The 20,777-nt window shown below is 40.5% G+C and overlaps 1 protein-coding gene across 1 annotated transcript in view; it reads left to right on the plus strand.

Moving 5' to 3' along the window:
• The window catches only part of tti1 (TELO2 interacting protein 1), a 31,534-nt gene that overhangs the window by 5,692 nt on the left and 5,065 nt on the right, over window positions 1–20,777 (plus strand). The window contains exons 5-12 of the mRNA XM_015968566.3: window positions 329–506; window positions 724–1,016; window positions 2,223–2,639; window positions 9,271–9,430; window positions 9,717–9,875; window positions 9,969–10,120; window positions 10,391–10,531; window positions 10,788–10,992. Of these exons, the coding sequence (XP_015824052.3) occupies window positions 329–506; window positions 724–1,016; window positions 2,223–2,639; window positions 9,271–9,430; window positions 9,717–9,875; window positions 9,969–10,120; window positions 10,391–10,531; window positions 10,788–10,992 (1,705 nt within the window). The remainder of the gene's footprint in view (window positions 1–328; window positions 507–723; window positions 1,017–2,222; window positions 2,640–9,270; window positions 9,431–9,716; window positions 9,876–9,968; window positions 10,121–10,390; window positions 10,532–10,787; window positions 10,993–20,777) is intronic.

Consider the following 20,777-nt stretch of genomic DNA (forward strand, 5'->3'; position numbering starts at 1 on the left):
TATATATATACGTATATACATATATATGTACAATACATATATGTATATTATATATATATATATACATATGTATGTATATTTATATATATATGTATGTACGTATGTATGTTTGTATATTTATATATACATGTATGTATGCATATGTATGTATGTATATACATACATACATACATACATAGAGAGAGAGAGAGAGTCTGGGTGGACTTCTCATTAGTGGTAGGGTGGGTGGAAGCAGCTCGTCTCTTATGCAGTCTGCCTCCTTTTGTTTTGTATCCTTACGATTTTAAAGCTTGTTTTAAATAACCAATAACTCTGTTTGCCTCCATAGGTGCTGGAGTTGGATGTGGTGGATGTCCGTATTGTGGAGGAAAGGAGTCACGGTGAGAGCTTAGAGCGAAGTTCAGGCTCTGTAGGCTCCTATGCCGCTCACATCCCCCAGAAGCATTTTCTGTACTTCACCGATGAGAAGATCTTCTCTGTGCTCATGGAGATCTGCCGGACTTTAGGTACAAATGAAAACCAGGAACTTAAAGAAGAGGCTTTATGAATGATCGCTGTAGATTCTCACAATATTGCTTGTAAATCAACGTGAAATTGTTAAGACACTAATTAGACGTTTAGATTCTGCTAGAATAGGTGCGTGTATTTTGGGCCTGAAATAGTTTTAATAGGCATTTTTTTGCAGCTTTTAGTTAAGCTTTAATGTTTTCTTTTTCTCTTTAGGTTTCTATGGTAACATCTACCTGCTGACTGACCACTTCTTGGATCTGTACCGTCAGTCTCTGGTATACAGAAAGCAGGCTGCCATGGTCCTGAATGAGATGGTCAGAGGTGCCGCAGGCCTCGCCATGGCAACAGGGGCTCAGTGTTTGGACAGTGGAGTTCAGGGACCCTCTGCTTCGCAGGAAGACCTCAAAGTGGCGGCGGTGTCAATCATGGAGGAATACACCAGTCTGACTAACTGGAACCTGATCACTACATGTGAGGAGACGGACGGAGATCGTCAGGATCAGCAGGTGACGTTTAAAAATCGACGAGGAAACCCTCGGGTCAGAAAAACTTGTGCCTCCTATGTCACAGGGAAATATTTGCATTCATGGACTTACCTTGTCTTCTGACTGCGGAAGACTGCTTTGATTTAGTGTCCAGGAGAGAGCAGAGCACATCTCGGCTAGTAGAAGCTAACCGTTAGCATTAGCAACTCCAAAACATGGCGGAACATGTTAAGGCTTGTGTTTTTTGTGGAGATAAAACATAAACATTGGATTTTTTTATCCAAGAAAGAAGAGAAAACAACATCAGTGGAAGAGTTGCATTGCTGTTAGCCAATCAGAGGCGAGATGTTTGCATGTCATGAATATTAATGAGTAAGACTCCAGATCTTGTCATTTTTCATCTACCTCTTTTCCGAATAACTTCTACTTCCTGAAACAGGAGCGCCAGAGTGTTTTTTATATGGAAGACACTCGTAAGGCTTTATTTATTCTAGAAACCATAGTAAGTATTGTTGGAATAACAAGTTTAGGCCCAACCTAAATGGAAGGAAATGTACATAATGCTGCTACGTGTCCGCCAAACTCTAAAAATTGCTTAAAGAAAAGCTGAATTTGATTTAGTCTCAGAAGGATTTTTAAAATGTTTTAACTTATTTTTTTATAGAATGGTTTTAGAATACCTCCAACGTTTATTAAATATATTCTGATTTCTTTCCCTATAAAATTGCATTCCTTATCTTTTTCCATGCTTTACAAACACTTTTCCAGTGAAGCATGATAATTGCCTGCTGAGCCTTTAAAACACAACTTGCTTATGCATTTGCTGACGGTTAAGTTGCTTCTCTCTGAAAAAAATGCTTCAGCGTTTACTAGGAAACTTCATTCAGACCGAGAGCTCAGAAAAATCACTGCCCAACAGACGTAGCAGAGAGGGAAGCAGCTTTATGTCTGATTTTTTTAGCTAAAAATCAAAGAAAGGCACCAAAACACGAGCAGCATTCTGTTAGCTTGTAGCTAAACAGGCTGTTAGCTGCTAATCCAGGAACTCCAACAAACACGAAGAACTCTAAAACCAGAACCACACAGTCAGTGGGACAATTATCCCGAGTCATGTTTGTTAGATTATTCAGTCAAGTGTGGAGATGTTCGGTTTTATCTTGCTGCGGTGATTTATAATAAACATTTATTCAAAGAGAAAATACGTCGTTTGTTTTATTTTTTCTACAGCTGCTAAGCCCTTCCAGACTCCTCTCCATATCCATCAGTGATACCACCGCCATCGCTACAAACTCTCTTCAACTGATCCCTTCTTCATCCGCCCCCCCTCCACCCTCGATGACGACCTCGACCGTCCACCAGCTCAACAGCAACATCTGGCAGCTGTGCATCCAGCTCGAGGGCCTCGCCTGCCTCGCCCAGGCACTGGGAAGGGACTTCCGTCCACTTCTGATGACCTCACTCTACCCCGTGTTGGAAAAAGCTGGCGAGGAGACGCTGCTGGTCAACCAGGCAGCGCTGAACTCCATGATGTGCATCAGTCAGGCCTGTGGCTACTCCTCCCTGAAGGAGCTGATCAATGACAACTCGGACTACCTGCTTAATGACATTTCCCTCAACCTCCAGAGGCTCAGCCAGCATCCTCAGGTACCATCCTGCCACAAAGTCTTAAGTTATAGCAATTATACCACAGATTTACGCTGGCTGAGAAGTGCAAAACGCAGTTATGTTATTACTAATTAATAAACGTATTTACGTGAACCGGCTGAAGCTTACTCCACAAAACTGGCTGTTCATGTATGAACATCATCAAAAGCTTCATAAATCACTTTCCACGCAGTTCTTTTCCTCAAAGATCTTATGCTACAATTAGGAATAGTTGGTATAATTATTGAGTAATTTTATTCACTTTTGCACACAAAATGCTAGTTTCTGCTGTTTGCTTCCATTGTTTATGCTAAGCTAAAGCAGACGGACTGCTGGAGAATTACTGCGCTGGTTACAAAATGCTTTTTACTCACTTACCTAACTCTGGGGAGAACGGAAGTAGACAAAATGTCACTTAGGGTGGAATATCCCATTGGCCGGGCCTGTCTGTAAACTCAAGCTGGTGATTTTGATATATTTTTAATTTTAAAATGAGGAAAAATGAAGAAAAAAATCTGTGGACAGTTTGCTTGAAGAATGTGAAATATTGTGTTTACAGGAGACTTTTGTGCCTAAACAAGACCTAGACAAGCTTAACCACCTCAATTCTAATTTTTTCAGAGTGGGGGAATCAACTACTGATCTCAGCACAGCTATAGTCAGAGGCAGAAAACAACTGATGCTGTAATTAAGCCAATCCGACTGGATATAGATTAGTGTATTGGCATACAATATATCCAGAATAACAATAGTTTTGTTATCCTTAATATTTATACTCCATATGAAACTGCTGGAAATGAAGGGGAATATCTCAGTAGGTTGGCAGTTATTAATGCATTTATTCAAAGCCACAGTACTTATAGTATATATGTTGTGGGTGACTTTAAAGGGACTTTTCGGACTTTTGAATTTTTATGCTCGCGATTGCCCCCTCAGGCCAAAAGCATAACGGCAGCTTCAATAGTAGGCTCGTGCACGAGGCGCGCATGCTATACGTGCACACTCCTTAATGAAAATAACAGCTGAGACAGTCCTGTGTGTGTGTGTGTGTGTGTGTGTGTGTGTGTGTGTGTGTGTGTGTGTGTGTGTGTGGCCCGGAGGACAGAGGACAGGAGAATGCGCAGCTAATTAATTAAATAATTTGGCTCTGTACCTTTCTCTTCAGCACAGCCGACAAAGGTTTATGATGGGTCAGTCCTCCTGCATGCTCAGATCATTCCCTTCCCTTGCTTGAAAAATTGTTCCAAAATGAAAGTTGAACCCACATCTTTTTTATCTGTGAATTCAATGCCGTTCGGCGAGTCTCAAATAAAAATGTGGGCATCTTACTGTAAAAAAATATACCACTAATGTAAAAAAGAAACTCTTAATGAATTATGTTCACACCCAGAATCAAACCCAGATCTTCTGCATGGGAGTCAGACACCTTACTAGGTGAGCTACACTCTAGTAACATTCACAGTATCTGTAATATTTATATCCTTGATGACAGCTGAAACAACGTTCAAAGAACGGTTCAGACTGAAAATGGCTATTTTGTTGCTAATTTGCAGGAAATATCTAGAAGAAAGTTCTACAGAAAGTAGCTAAGGGTCCTCAGAAATGTAGCTAGCTTTGTCACTAGGCGTTAGGAACAGCGACAAAGTGCACTGCCTCTCTCTCTGCTGCTAAAGCTACGGATAGCAAATGCTACGGGCTATGTCTGAGCGTGAACGCGCATGAAGCAGCCTGCTCGACCCGAGCATCTCTCTTTTTCTGTGACTTTACAGAAAAACAGGCAATCACAGTAAAAATGCCAGGTCTCATTCTGCAGGACCAGGGCATTGCAGGAGAATGTATGAAGAAGACATTTATTATTTCTATACATGTTTTGACTGTCAAACTTCCATAATGTCCCTTTAACACAATTGTGTGAAGACAATGATCTTATTCTATCTAGCAAAGTGTTTTTGCCAAAAGACAGTTACACATTTATTGGCGAGGCTTGGCATAACACATCATGGCTGGATCATTGTATTAGTACAGCTGATGGACATACAGCTTTGGATAGCATGACTATCAAGTATGGGGTAGCTGTGTCAGATCATATACCTTTTGCTTTCTCTATAAATGTGGAACAACTGCCTGATACAGTGGGAGTTAATTATGTCAATAATATTGATAATAATATAAAATTAGAATGGGCAGCATTTAGTGACAAAGACATATAGCCTTATAGTAATAATACAGATCAATATCTAAACAATATCTCTGTGGCTAAAGAGGCTATCCTGTGTAAGAATCTCGAACATAAAAGTGAACTCTGCTCTATGTATGATGATATAGTGGACACTTTGTGTGATCGTGGTAAGCCATCTCATGTCAAAGGTAAGCACAAGCAGAAACCTCATGTCAGGCCTGGCTGGAAGGAACATGTTGCCATGTATCAGGATGAAGCACGGGTAGCTTTTAAACTTTGGGTTATGATTGGGAGACCCAAGCAAGGTCTGGAATATGAACAGAAAAAACGTGCAAATGCCAGATATAAGTACGTCGTTCGTTTTCTATCAAAAAATGAACAGATCATGAGGGCAGATTCTATGGCCAGGGAATTTATGAGTAATGATGTCAAAGGTTTTTGGAAAGATGTAAAAACAATGAATAATTTCAAATCATCTCTGCCAGGTACTGTTGAAGGTGTTTCTGGGGAAGATAATGCTGTTCAGTTGTTTAAAAGTGATGGGTATGAGGATGGCTCTGTTGTTAATGATGAATCTGTATGTTTAAGGACCCATGAGGTGCATGAAGCTATTCACAACCTAGCTGATAACAAGGCTTGTGGTCTGGATCACATTAGTGCAGAACATTTGAAATATGCTAGCCTAAGGCTAGCTCCCCTTTTAGCTCTTTGTTTTACACGGTTTATGATTCATGGCATACTACCAGACTCAATGATGGCAATTCTGCTTGTCCCAGTCATTAAGAACAAATCTGGGAAGGTGACCAGTATGGATAATTATAGGCCGATTGCACTAGCCGGTGTTTTATCTAAAGTTTTAGAAAGAATCATATTTGATAGAATCACTGTGTACCTCAGTTCCTTGGATAAACAGTTTGGCTTTAAGCCTAAACATGGTACTGACGTGTGTATATACGCACTTAAAGAAATGGTGAACCGGTATAGAAATAGAAATTCTTCTGTCCTTTTGTGTTTTATTGATGCTTCTAAGGCTTTTGATCGTGTAAACCACAGAAAACTTTTTATTAAGTTAAAGCTACGGGGGTCCCTGGGTGTATTGTGAGGATCCTGTCTTACTGGTATGCTCATCAGGTGATGCAGGTTAAATGGGGCGGCAGCATCTCTGCACCATTTGGTGTTAGGCAGGGTGGAATTCTGTCTCCTCTCTTATTTAATTTGTATGTTGACGATCTGTCAGTGCAGCTGAGAGCCTGTAACACAGGATGTTTGATGGGTACAACTCTGATCAACCATCTGATGTATGCTGATGACCTGGTGGTAGTGCTGGTTTACAACAGCTGCTAAATATCAGTTCTGAATGTGGTGTGCAGTACGATGTCCAGTATAATGCTGTTAAAAGTGCTATCTTGATATGTAGAACAGAGCAGGATAAAAGGCTAAACTCTCTAGTGTTCAGACTGTCTAATAGTGATCTTAATGTGTGTGAGAAGGTGAAATACCCTGGCCACTTTATAACTGATCAAATGTGTGATGATGCTGACATCCACAGACAGTGCTGTAAGCTGTCTGCACAGGCCAATACTATAGTTTTTGTTCACCTCCAGTTAAGGTGGCTTTATTTAAAGCATACTGCACTCCTCTTTATACAGCCCAACTGTGGTCCTCCTACAATCACAGCAGCATGAATAAGCTGCATGTTGCATACAATGATGCCTTAAGAATCAGACTCAAAATACCCCGAGGGGGCAGGGCCAGTCAGATGGTTGCAACAGCAGGTATTTGTACTTTTAAAGCTCTTTTAGGAAAACTTATATTCACTTTTAGAGAATGACTGGTTAGCTCTGCCAACAGTATAGTTTTAGCAATCACTGATCCTGCTGTGAGCAGTCGTCCAGTATAAGGAAACACTGGTTGAAGTGTTTGTGTGGTTACTCTTAATCGTGTGGAACATCTCTGTAGTAAGTTTTTAAAATAGATTTAGAATTTTATTTTATTTTTATGCTTTTATCTTTTTTTAATTTGTTCTATTTGTTTTTACCTATTTTGTTTCATTAATTGTTTTTAATGTTTTGTTGTTTTATATCATCTATCTATCTATCTATCTATCTATCTATCTATCTATCTATCTATCTATCTATCTATCTATCTATCTATCATCTATCTATCTATCTATCTATCTATCTATCTATCTATCTATCTATCTATCTATCTATCTATCTATCTATCTATCTATCTATCTATCTATCATCTATCTATCTATCTATCTATCTATCATCTATCTATCTATCTATCTATCTATCTATCTATCTATCTATCTATCTATCTATCTATCTATCTATCATCTATCTATCTATCTATCTATCTATCATCTATCTATCTATCTATCTATCTATCTATCTATCATCTATCTATCTATCTATCTATCTATCTATCTATCTATCTATCTATCATCTATCTATCTATCTATCTATCTATCATCTATCTATCTATCTATCTATCTATCTATCTATCTATCTATCTATCATCTATCTATCTATCTATCTATCTATCTATCTATCTATCTATCTATCTATCTATCTATCTATCTATCTATCTATCTATCTATCTATCATCTATCTATCTATCTATCTATCTATCTATCTATCTATCTATCTATCTATCTATCTATCTATCTATCTATTTATCTATCTATCATCTATCTATCTATCTATCTATCTATCTATCTATCTATCTATCTATCTATCTATCTATCTATCTATCTATCTATCTGTCTATCTGTCTGTCTGTCTGTCTGTCTGTCTGTCTGTCTGTCTGTCTGTCTGTCTGTCTATCTATCTATCTATCTATCTATCTATCTATCTATCTATCTATCTATCTATCTATCTATCTATCTATCTATCTGTCTGTCTGTCTGTCTGTCTGTCTGTCTGTCTGTCTGTCTGTCTATCTATCTATCTATCTATCTATCTATCTATCTATCTATCTATCTATCTATCTATCTATCTATCTATCTATCTATCTATCTATCTATCTATCTATCTGTCTGTCTGTCTGTCTGTCTGTCTGTCTGTCTGTCTGTCTGTCTGTCTGTCTGTCTGTCTGTCTGTCTGTCTGTCTGTCTGTCTGTCTGTCTGTCTGTCTGTCTGTCTATCTATCTATCTATCTATCTATCTATCATCTATCTATCATCTATCTATTATCTATCTATCTATCTATCTATCATCTATCTATCTATCATCTATCTATCTATCTATCTATCTATCTATCTATCTATCTATCTATCTATCTATCTATCTATCTATCTATCTATCTATCTATCTATCTATCTATCTATCTATCTATCATCTATCTATCTATCTATCTATCATCTATCTATCTATCTATCTATCTATCTATCTATCTATCTATCTATCTATCTATCTATCTATCTATCTATCTATCTATCTATCTATCTATCTATCTATCTATCTATCTATCTATCTGTCTGTCTGTCTGTCATCTTTCTATCTATCTGTCTGTCTAAAGAGAAACATATATATACATATATATATATATAAAACAAAATGCAGAAAATTAAGGTAAACACAAAAACGGGTGAGAAAATGCGCGGTATTGATAATCCCGTGAGAGTGGGCGTGTCGGGATGTTGCCAGGTGAGAGGCAGAAGGCTGTCAGCACCTGGAAGAGGAGGACAGATTCTCCGACCCTCCATGGACTCGCTAAGGCGAGGAAGGTGCATAAAACTGTGGAGAAGCAGTCGGTAAGACGCCGATCTGAAACGGATGAACTGTAAGCGCGATCAGAGTTTTGTGCAGCACAGCTCAGGCGAGGCGCCGCAGATTACAGCAGCGCGCGTCATGCGGTGTTTATTAGATAACTGGATAACTAGTCTGGTGTTTGTTAGCGCCTACATCTTTTACATTATAAATTAAATGACTCTTTAATGGTTTCATTATGCATTATGGTTGATATCAAGCCTGTAAAAATCAGTGGATTTCTACGAATATATTTGTGTGTGTGTGTGTGTGTGTCTAGGTTTTCACCTGCTGTCACCAACTTTATCGAATAAAGTTGGACACTTTGATTCGCTCAAAGAGAAGAAACAAACTTCTGCTCTGGTGTTCTGTAAAATGCCTGAAAAGAAGCTGGGAAAGAGAAGTTGTGGAGTGTTGAGTGAAGTCCGGTGAATTATTCTCCAGATGAATTATTCTCCAGATGAATTAATCCCTTTCGAGTGGGGATTGCGTTAAAGCAGCTTTTGTCAGAACGTGGCCGTTACAACATTACTAACGTGTGTAGGAAAGCAAGTGAAATACAAGAGACGTGTTTGTTCAGTAGTTACCCGAGCTGCGAGGTAAATGTGTTCCTACATATTAGTAGCTTTAGTTAAATAGTGTTATTTTTTTGTTCATTTGATACCCCCCCCCCCCCCCCCCCCCGGTCTCCATCAAGGCTCCGCGGGTGCTGACGGTGATGCTGGCCCACTCCGACTCCAGCCTGCTGCCTCTGATCAGGGACGTAGTTCAGGACGTGCTGATGGCTCTGGATCTCAGCTACAACCACTCAGCTGCTCTTTTCTGTTCTGTGCTTCATGCGCTCATGAAGGCGCTGGGTGAGATTTAATAAAGCTGTCCTTTCATTTATCACTAACTCAGTAACTCATACAACACCGCCCCCTTGCTCCGGGGTAAAATAGATGCAATATTCACTTCCTGTGTTCATAATAATCCACAAGCAGGAAAGCCCTAGAACGGCGCCATGAGGCACTCTGAAAGCGCCGGAAACAAAGATCTTTGTCACACTGTGTTTGACAAGTTTCTCGTTAAAATATTGAAGATACTTATTTTTTAAACCACTTCCCACCATTTTCAATACGTTCATTTTTTTTCCCCTGTTAGCAAGATGGTTTCCCGTCTCACGCTGCAGGACCGGTGGGTCTGCCAGATCCAAGACCTCCACTGACGATTTCAACTGTCGCCAGTTCCTGCTGGATTACCAGAAGCAGAAAGACCTGGCGGAGGGAGTCGGGATAGAAGTGGATGACACCGAAGACCTTGGTAGAATCTGTTCTGTCTCAGTAGTTCATGTTGGGAACATGCTGTTAGTAAGAATTCTAATTTCACTTCACTCTTAATCCTTTGTTGATCCAGAGGTTCCTCCTGCTTCAGAGGGTGAAGATGCTGAAGACATCTGTGGTCCTGATGAGAAATCTGAACTTCCGTCCCACCTCATCATCACTAAAGAGGTAGCGGAGCGCTGCGTTCACCTGCTGTCTGACCCCCGTCTCCAGCTCCGGCTCAAGGTACAACTTCATTTGGTTAAAGAGAACCGTGAAGACTTTTATTTTGTGATGAATCTCCCAAACGACGATGGTTTTTCCCAAAATAAAAAAAGCAACTTTAGCTCAGTTGGCCTCATAACGCTCAAAAAGAAAATAAAGCATGCCTCTGCTGACGTGCTAACATCAGGTTAGTAGTATTTATTTAGAAGCGCAGACGTAGTTGCGGTTTTTAACCCTGCAGAACATACGTGTACGCACACAGGAGTCAGAACCAGCTGTTTTTGTCCGAAGGTTCTGGAGGTTCTGGAGCTGTGTGTTTATGTGCTGAGCGAGAGAGAAAACGAGCTGCTTCCTATGGCGCACCGCTGCTGGCCGGTTCTCCGTCAGAGACTCACGGCCGACGACCCTCTAGCCGTCCTCAGAGCCTTCAGGGTATGTCCCGCATTTCTGTCTTCACTCCATTATTTATTGTTACCCGAAAAGGTCTGGAAAAGGTAAATGTGTGGCAGAAGTTCTTTTATACGAGAACTTAGAGTTTTATTTTGTCACATTTATGTCAAAAACATGGAAATAGTCCGTGTGAGATTTATTGTTGTGTTTTTATTAAAGAATTGACTGATTTAGACTTTTTTTTTTTAAACCTGTAAATGATTTTAACAAACCTTTTTGTCTGAACGTCTCACATCAGGTGCTGTGTACTCTGGGCGAGGCGTGCGGGGACTTCCTGAGGAGGAGGGTTTCTAAGGAGGTCCTGCCCAGACTCACTTCCTCTCTGACTCGGCAGGCTCCGGTCAGCGCCAAGGCCGGCCCAGTCTACACACACACTCTGGCCTACAAACTGCAGCTGGCTGTGCTGCAGGGCCTGGGCTCTCTGTGCCAGCGACTAGACCTGGGTAAGAGGATAAAACAACATCCTGTTTGACTGTGTCAGCTTTAAATGATTTTATCTTCGCAGTTTTTATTACTGGGGCGTTTCTACTGAGTCTTAGTTGAAAAAGGAGAGTTCAACCTCCATGAAATTCCTGGTTAAATAAAAATCTGGATATTTCTGTCAGAGGACACCGTCAGTGTTGCCAACTTAGCGACTTTGTCGCCATTTCTAATGACTTTTCAGACCCCCTTAACGACTTTTTTTTTTTTCCAAAAAAGCGCCTAGTGACAAATCTGGCGACATTTCTGACCCCCTCAGCTACTTTGACTACAACTTTGTAGCAGACTTCACCTGCAGATTAGCGATGCATCTGAAGCGACAGGACTTTCCTTCCTTCCAGAGGATCAGAAAGAAAATGATCTGCGCATGTGCGTGCAGCGTGATCACGCTACCCCCGTTGACCAATCAAACCTTTTGTGGGTTTTCACAAGTCCATTATTTGAGATCGCCACCGGAGCTGCATAAAGGGCGACCGCTCCTTCCGCCATCCTGCCGCATTTCGGCAGCTGAGCTCGGCTGGCACTGGCAGGCAGCGTCGCACTCACACATGGCTTCTAGCACCACTTTTGGTGCATTCAAGGAACATTGGAACTCTATGATGAGTTCAGTAACGTAGCACATTTAAAACTTTTATAAAAAACAGAATAATACTGTAAGACAAACACCTCAGGTCATTGGCAGTTTGCATGTAACGTTTCTGAATACTAAATACGGCCTGCTTCTTTTTACACAAAAGTACTAAAAACAACACAACCAAACTAAAACAAAAAATATATGTATTATCTGTTAGGTCAATATGTAGCACTGAATCACAACAGAAGAATACATCTCAAGGCACTTGAAAACTACAACAGAAAATTCATTTTAATTCAGTCATGCATACATTCCTATCGATTTGATGTTTTTGTGTTTACGACTTCCATTCTCTTCAGACAAAATAGAAATATTCCTCCCAGTTTTTTGTGTCATCATTCCTTGATGTTTTAAAGGCTGCTGTTTTGTATTCTATGGGTTTTTTATAAAATATAAAAAAATAAATTAAATAGTTTTTTAAATAAAATCACGCGGGTTTTGTTTGATTTACTCTACAAGACCGGTGACGTCATGACGCAAACATGGTGACATCATCACACAAACCAGATGACGTCATTGCATCGTATGCAAATTAGCACGTGGCGTCATCTGGCGTCATCTAGTGACTTTTGGGGGGAACTTCAGCTACTTTCAGTCAAAAACAGATGGCAACACTGGACACCATCTAGAGGTGGAAACATGTTCTGCTGGAAGCAACGCCTCTGAACGCACACCTCTAGCTGACCAGCGGGGCTCAAACACGTTTTTTCACAGTTATGATCCTCGTGTTATGCTGTTTATTCATAGATATATTTTAAAAACTAACTTGTGTAGTGTTGTTAATCTACATAAACAGAATTTAACTCTGTTGCTTTTCAGCTTTGTTAAATTCTGAGAAAGATCAAACGAATTGGCAATGAAACTTATAATCTATAGGAGTTCATACACCAACTGGCTTGGTCTATATTTAATCAAAAGATTAATATTTAATTTAAGAATGTTAAATTAATAGCAAACGTTTATTTATTAATTCAGAAGATCTAAAGAGATCTTTGCTCGTTCAATGACCAGATACACCACTCTGTGTCTTATTTCAAAGGAGAGTCAAGTTTAAAAAGTTAAGGAATTTATTACTAACAATTTAAAGATGACAGTTTAAAAGACAATTCATAAATGACAATTTATAAAAGGCTTTGGTATTAAAAACTTGGTATTACAGGGCATCTGCGGGTCCTTAAAAAGTCTTAAATTAGCTTTTCCAAATTTAAGGCCCTAAAAATCCTTAAAAATGACAAATAATCCTTTAATACAGTTTCCAAAGGTCTTAAATCACCAAAGACCCAATAAACAAGATAATTTTATTTCTATAAATTTTTTGTGGATTTCTAGTTAGTCTTCAGCATTTTTTGTGTACAATGTTGCCGTAAGCGGAACCATACACGTTCAGTTGGTTGTGAAAGGGGGCTATTTTTAGATGAGCACATTAGCTGGTTACGCTAGTGGGGGCTTGTGCCATGGGGAAGTGCAAGTTTAATGGTAACTGGATGGCTAATCCCACGTTCGCTACGTGGTTAGCACCGGTTCCAGGCAATAGCTGGATATTATAGCTTAAATTTAATTTTTTTAAATAGCTTAAATTTGGTCAAAGTGGCCTTAAAAAGGTCTTAAAAAGTCTTAAATTTGGCTTCCTTAAACCTGCAGATACCCTGTATTAAAGCAATCTGTGTCTGGATGAAACTAAAAATGAAGTGTGTGTGTTTGGAGGTGTGAATATAGGTGCTCAGGTTTTTATCTTAGAGAGAGAAAATGTGTTCTGGGTGAAAGAATTTGATTTGCAGTTAAGCTAAATTATTTCTTAATAAAAGATGCATTCAGATGCAATCTTGTGTTCTACCTCACCGTTCAGACGACCCTCTGTTCAGATCCGGAGGTCAAGGGAGGATGTTGATCAGCCTCTGGGTACTCGGTCCGGTAGGGGAGACCAATGGTACCGACTCTCTGGTCCTAGAGTTGCCGCAGGCACACAGGTGTGGAATTGGTTTGCGTCTGAGCAGATTCTTAAGGAATCTCGTTGCATCAGCTTGTGCTGCAGATGGCGTTTCTGTTGAAGCGATTCTATCGGCGTGACAGAAAAGCTTTAGTAGAGGTTTCAAACGGCCGACTCGATCCTCTGGACTCTCGTTGCCACGGAGAGAATTTAGTGAGCTCGAGAACTGAACTTGAACTGATGAGTTAGGCTTTAAGAGACGGCCGGTAATCTTATTCTAACGAATTAGATTTTGACATGTAGATTTAACATACCTCAGAACACGCCCTCTCAGAGACAGAAAGTTCTGGGTTGTCATGTGACAAAGACATGTGAGTGCAGTTAACCTTAACCTGATTTACTGTGTCCTGCATGGCGTGTATAAGTGCAGATGATCTTCTTGTCACTGTTAAACATTACTGATTATCATAAATAATAATTATTATTAACCAAAGAATAATAATTCATTTCAGAAATTAAATACATTCATAATGAACCTTGATGATTATTTATGAACATTGTAATAAACAGTGAAAAGAGTTTATTAAAAATGATTCTTTTAAATCTTGATGTGTCCTTCGTCTTGCGGATGGAACAGCAGTCAGATTAAAGGGGTGGTAGACCGACATTCAGTCTCCTGTGATGGATCATCTGTAGATAGAAGTGCAGCCAGGACAGCTTGAAACAGCTGAGGAAGTGTGACCTTTGGGTCACAAATGAGGCCATTCATGTCGCTACACTTGTCTTTAAGAAAGGTCGCCAACAGTCCAGTCACTTCCACAAAAGCGCTCTGTGATGTCATAAGCGGATGTCTAGCATTAACATGCGCAGTGCTCAATTGAAATTGCATGGGGCTCTACGGGACGGGGTAGGGCTTAGCAAAATGATGTTTAAAATGATGCATACATTGAATCACAGTACAGGGTAAGACTATCAGTTTTATGGATTTCCACAAAATCACACATAAAGGTTTCTCGATTTCTTGAAGCTCTTGATTTACCGGTTGATCTACGTTCCTACCCTCACCTATGGTCACGAGCTTTGGGTAGTGACCGAAAGAACGAGATCTCGGACAAAAGCGGCCGAAGTGAGTTTTCTCTGCAGAGTGGCTGGGTTCTCCCTTAGAGATAGGGTGAGAAGCTTGGTCATCCGGGAGGGGCTCGGAGTAGATTTGCTGCTCCTCCACATCGAGAGGAGCTAGTTGAGGTGGCTCAGGCATCTGGTCAGGATGTCTCTCTGGTGAGGTTTTCCGGGCTCATCCAACCAGGAGGAGGCCTAAAGGTAGACCCAGGACACGTTGGAGGGACCATGTCTCTCAGCTGGCCAGAGAACGCCTTAGGATTCCCCCAGAAGAGCTGGCCCAAACGGCTGGGGAAAGGGCAGTTTGGGCCTCCCTGCTTAGGCTGCTGGCCCTGTGACCTGACCTCAGATGAGTGGCAAAAAATGAATGGATGGATGGATAATTCCAGATTGCTGCTTTAAAGGTGTTAAACACTTGTTTAATTAATACATTTACAGTGGTCTCTTGTGAGAATGAATGAAAGAAAGACCCGCTAGTTGTCACACACTGGTGTGTGTGTGTGTGTGTGTGTGTGTGTGTGTGTGTGTGTGATTTGTTCTCCACATTTGACCCATCCCTTGGGGGAGTGGTGAGCTGTAGACACAGCTGCGCTCAGGAACCATTTGGTAGTTTAACCCCCCAATTCAACCTCTTATGGATTTTTCTAAGTCTTTGGTATGACCCGACCGGGAGTTGAACCCTGACCTCCCAGTCCCAGGGCGGACACTCATACCACAAGGCCGCTGAGTTGGCCGTACCTGTAAGTCATACTCTGGGTACAAAACGCCCTGGTGCACCTGTTTCAAGATCTGGATTACCAGATTAGAGGAGAGCTTCAGACGGCAGAATTTGGAGTCTTATTTCCTGATATTTTGACATCTCACCTCTGATTGGCTAACAGCAATGTAACTACGACTGACTCAGTTTGCTTTACAACTTTGATGTTTTATCTCCACAAATAACACAAGCCTGGAGGAGTTTTGCCATGTGGTGGAGTTGCTAATGCTCACAGTTAGCTTCTGCTAGCTGAGTTGTTAAGCATCATAATAAATACTTACAATAAAAAACAGTTATTTACTAAGATCTCCAATAAGTTTGTGCTTAACTGCGAGATTTGTTTTGTATAATCTAAGAGCTTATTGGGAGCTATGGAATCTCCTTGGAAGCATGTGTTTGGGAAACAGTTTGTTTTGTTTAAAATGTGCGACATGTTTGTTGATTTAATTTATTAAAGTTTAGTTTTATAGCATCTAACACAGAAAAATCACAGTGTTTCTCAAAGAAAATCACATCAAAATTAAAACATTTAAAGACAAACAAACAAAAGAATAAAACTCATTAAAAAAGAAAAATGATTAAAAAACACACTAAATTAATTTTAAATAAGAGGATGAAAACTCTGTTGAAATCCTGGAGATTGAAGCTTAACTTCACATTTTCAACCATTCTGTCAATGAAATGAGCTTTTAACGTGTACTATCCGTTTTCACCACCAGGTGGCAGTGCTGTATAACAATATCAACATTACCGCAACATGAATCAGTGTTTGCTTTGTCTCTGTTTTTGTTTTATTATTCTAGTTCAGCTTTAAAAAATGGATTTTATGAAGCCAAAAATTTCTTCAACATTAACTTGATTTCATTTTTTGTTTTAGTCTTTTTCTTTTATTTTGGCAAGGATGAGTTTTGCTTTTTTGCATCCCTTCAGATTTAGTTTTATTAAAATAAAAAGTAATTATTCATTCCATTTCTTCTCATACATAAATCATAGCAGAAAATCATCTGTGAGAATGCCCTCGGGCTGCGGCGGCTCTCGGCTTCAGCATATTTTAAAGATGACTTTGAGGATTCAAACCCCAGCCAGCTGAGCCAACAGGATGCTGCTGAATCCTTAGATGCACATGCACAATAATCTCTGTCATGCAACAGCTTTCTCTCAAGCTCCATTTCACAACAAAACCACACTTTCACACATGCAGCAAATCAGGGCTCTAAAGGAAACCATCCAACACCACATTTCCATTCATTACCATTGTGTTACGAATGCCTGACTGTATTTTGTGATATTTCATCTGAAAATATTCATTTAAGGTGGCTCGGTGCCAGGGGACTTCCAGTTTAAACAGAAAATCAGAATTTTTGATTTGGTGTTTTGAGTTTCAGTTCACAGACAGAACTGTTTAAGTTTCTCAGCCTGGTCAGCTGCACAGCAGGGAGGTGAAAGCAGAAGAATCCTCAAGCTGAAACTCATCTCAGACGGATGAGAAGCTGATGTCACTGAGGTACGAGTGCTGTCTGCAGACTCCACGCAGCTTTAAAGCTGCACATGTGTAAAAATAGCTAGCTTTTAAAGAGACACTATGCAAATCACTTTCTTGAGCCAGTATGTGCTAAAATGACCTTTTACAGGGTTAATGAAAGGCCACCCAGCCCCTATCGCCTCCCGTGGCCAGATTATTCCACTTGCAACTGCAGAGTTGCTAGTCCGGTCTGTTGGACTTATTAAAAGAAAATGGCGCTCTAGTCTGCTTCCAGCTTTTTTCCTGCATGTTTTAGATCATGAGCACAGCTGATTTGTTTAATTTAGTGATGAATCACTCCTGTAGACACCAATGAAGGCTGGGGAGACATTTCAGCTGTCAGAATAAGGTGTTAAAAAGACGAACGCACAACAAGGAGATAACTTTCTGTTGCTTTTGGTTCTACAAATGGACACTAGGGGGTGCTAACAGTAAGTCAAACCTGCCCAGTCTCCCTTTAAACACAAACATGGTTGCAGAACTCTCACACATCCCATTGGCTATCGTTCCAAGGACATTAACCCCTGATTTGGGAACGCGCATTGCCACTGTAAACGAGATAGTGCTACACACCAGTCACCATTTTCTAGGTCCAAACATTGTTTGTTGTCCGTGACTTCAAATGGTGATTTTCTTTTTGGGACTCTGGTGGTTTGTCCTAAAGTTGAAGCGGTAGCAGCCGGCTGTTTCTCCTCCGATGTATGATTAAGTGGAGAACCAGTGGTGTTCTGTTGCTAAATAGGTAAGTGCAGTTTTTGTCACTTCCTGATTGGCTTCAGGTCTGGAAACCTCAGGTTCCCCCTTAACCCCTGAAGAAAGGAGGTTGGACCTTTTAGTTGTGTATTTTTTCAAATATAGCTTGCTCAAAAAGCTTTTCAGGAACTCCTACCCTACCGTCAACAAGCTGCCCGTAAGATTTTTTTTCAAGCCATGACAAAAACTGCTGTAAAATAATATTTTCCTAAATTAAAACTGCTGCAACTGGTGGTGTCAAATTCAGATGTCGCCCAAGAAGACTTTTTCTGGCTTCCCAGACTTCCCCGTGTGAGTCGCAGGGCCTTGCTCTTGTGTCACTGGAGTCTTGAGCATGTTCAGGAAAAACACATATGACCGCTTTTCTCACAAAGTAGTCGTTTCTTCTTTATGTAATCCAGATTACACAGCAGCACAAACTATAAAAAAATAAAACAAAACCTTCCGTGCTGCAGCGCGTTCGGGATGCTGGATTGTAGGCACGTGGAAGGGGGCTCGTTAGACTAGAACATGACCCGATTCAGCAGAAGTGTTGGTAGCAGCCCGACGGTGATGTCTGGAGCTTTAATGTATAGGTAGGAAAGGCAGAAGGGCTTTTACAGGCTTCTCACTCTGCCGTGTTTTTCAGAACACGTCAAAGCTCTTTGAGCTTCTAATTGGTTGGAAGACCTGGAGAAACCAGATAAAGATTGTCTGGATCCGCCTCTCGTAGCAGAGGAGTGCACTTTACCAAAAACCAGAGATAAATGCTTGTTTATGATATCATAACGATAACTGGGTAAAAGGAAGGAGAATCAGTCCTGCCACGTTAAACGGATGAACATCCCTCACCCCAGTTCCTGCCTGAGCACACGCTTTAATTTGTTAATGATTGTAAAAAGTACACAAGCTTAGAATCCTTTTTTTAGTTTTGTGGGAAAAATCGGTAATTTTGGGTCCGTTTATTTTAATATCGACACATTTTAAAACACTTTAATCTGGCTTTGCTGGTAACAACTACCGGGTGCCCAGAACAAAACTATAACGTGATTAAAGTCGTTCATTTTTTCCTTTCCTGTGACACAAAAGCCCATTTAAGAAATTAAAGCTTAATTGGCAGACTAGTCGAGTCACATTAGCATGAATTGTTACAGTCAAACAATCAGAAATCCTCATTCTTCTGGTAATTGAAATTGTTTTCACCTTTGTAAGAAAACCGAACTGCTCCCCACGAGCCGTTTCACACGAGAAGCCACTAAAAGCTGCTGCACGGATCTCTGCAAAAGGAATTCATCAAGACAGAAGTGATACATGTGTGTTAGAAGCTACATGTGGTTGTTTTACAAAAATCATAGAAAACTTGACAAAATAAAAAACTGCATTATTGATCGTGAGATTTAAACAATTCCTCGTGTTTATTATTGACTGTGTACGTATTTATAAATCTGTCATATGTTAAACCTTGAATAGTTCAAGTTAGCCAATCAGAGGTGAGATATCCAAATATCAGGAAGTAAGACTCTAGATCCTAAAGCAGGCGCCAGGGCTTGTTGTACCCACAGGGCATTCGTTACTAGAGACCACTGCTAATGTACTGATTAACTCATTCGCTGCCAGCATTTTTCAGCGTTTTCACTGCTTTTTTGAAGAGTCACAGAAGGTTGCACTCTTATGATGATGTCGACGCCAAAACAAAGAATAGACTTACCTCTTACATCAGGAAGAATCTGCACATTTTGAGCGTTATCCGTTCTTTCATCATCCGTAGTCGAATTGTGATCAGCAGAAGCTTTTCCGGTTCGCACCTCACTTTTTTCACGGCAGCGGCCCAAAATGAACTCCTAAAACATGGATTATCTGCATCCTGATCACGTGATGTACACGGATGAAGATCGGCTTTGGAGCTGAGATGTTTGTTCACAGTGCGGGGGCTCGTTCCGACGCCCACTCAGTAAAAAAATGCAAATGATGACTTTAGTCGTCATATATGAGAAGCAGTTATTTGAGATTGGTTCTTACTAGATTTATGCTCTTATTGCCATTTTGCTAGAGCTAACGTTTTGGTATGGCGCAGTATGGGAGCCAAAATTACGTACTGCCCAGCAGCAGAAGGTTATAAAAATTCCAAAGCAAACTACCGACCTGATTAATGATAAGCTGGCGCCGGTAACTGAGAGGCTGGTGCTGCTTACTGAGGAATAGCACCTTTACCGGCGTTACTACTAGATACGCTAGGGCAGTGGTTCCCAAACTTATTTAGCCGCGCACCCCCTTCTATGTCCCGACCATGTCGACGCACCCCCCCCCCCCCCACCCCCAGCCCCCACATCGGGCCATGGCTCTCTCTCTCTCTCTCTCTCTCTCTCTCTCTCTCTCTATATATATATATATATATATATATATATATATATATATATATATATATATATATATATCAGATGTCAAGCTAAACAGACAGGGTTAAAAAAATTCCCTATCACTTTCATTTTTTAAATAGTAATTAATAAGCATTCGATACCATTACAATTTCCTTTGATTTCATTTTGAATAAATATTTAGAGTGTCCAGGTAGCACATAAACAATGCAATTTAACGGTTTTCTTAAAGTAGGAACGTTTAACCTGTGCGGCCAGAGCGCTCTCCTTCCTTCTGCTCTGCGTAAACCTGAGCTGATCACCTGCTTGTGCCTAATCAAATGTCAATAGGGGACAAGATATAGCCATGATGTTCACTTTTGCCTCAGACCGACTTATTGCTGTTTATGGTGTGGCTGAATCTGCGATCCGCTGTCATGCGGACCGGAATAACAAATGCTGCAGTAACATGGGTTGTGGTCAGGTTCGGAGTCACTGGCTGTAGCGGACCCGACTCATCCCAGAAGCTAATATCTTAATTTGACCTTGAATGAAAAATAACCTCTTAAAAGTTGTTATCACGGTGGAGGCAGCGTTCATTTCTGCCTTCAGTCTGACGGCGCGCCGGAGTTAAAGCAGCGTGTGTGCTTATTGAATCTGTGTGTGTGTGTGTGTGTGTGTGTGTGTGCGCGCGCGCACGTGC

Source organism: Nothobranchius furzeri, chromosome 15 (genome assembly GCF_043380555.1).
Source record: "Nothobranchius furzeri strain GRZ-AD chromosome 15, NfurGRZ-RIMD1, whole genome shotgun sequence".
NCBI lineage: Eukaryota > Metazoa > Chordata > Actinopteri > Cyprinodontiformes > Nothobranchiidae > Nothobranchius > Nothobranchius furzeri.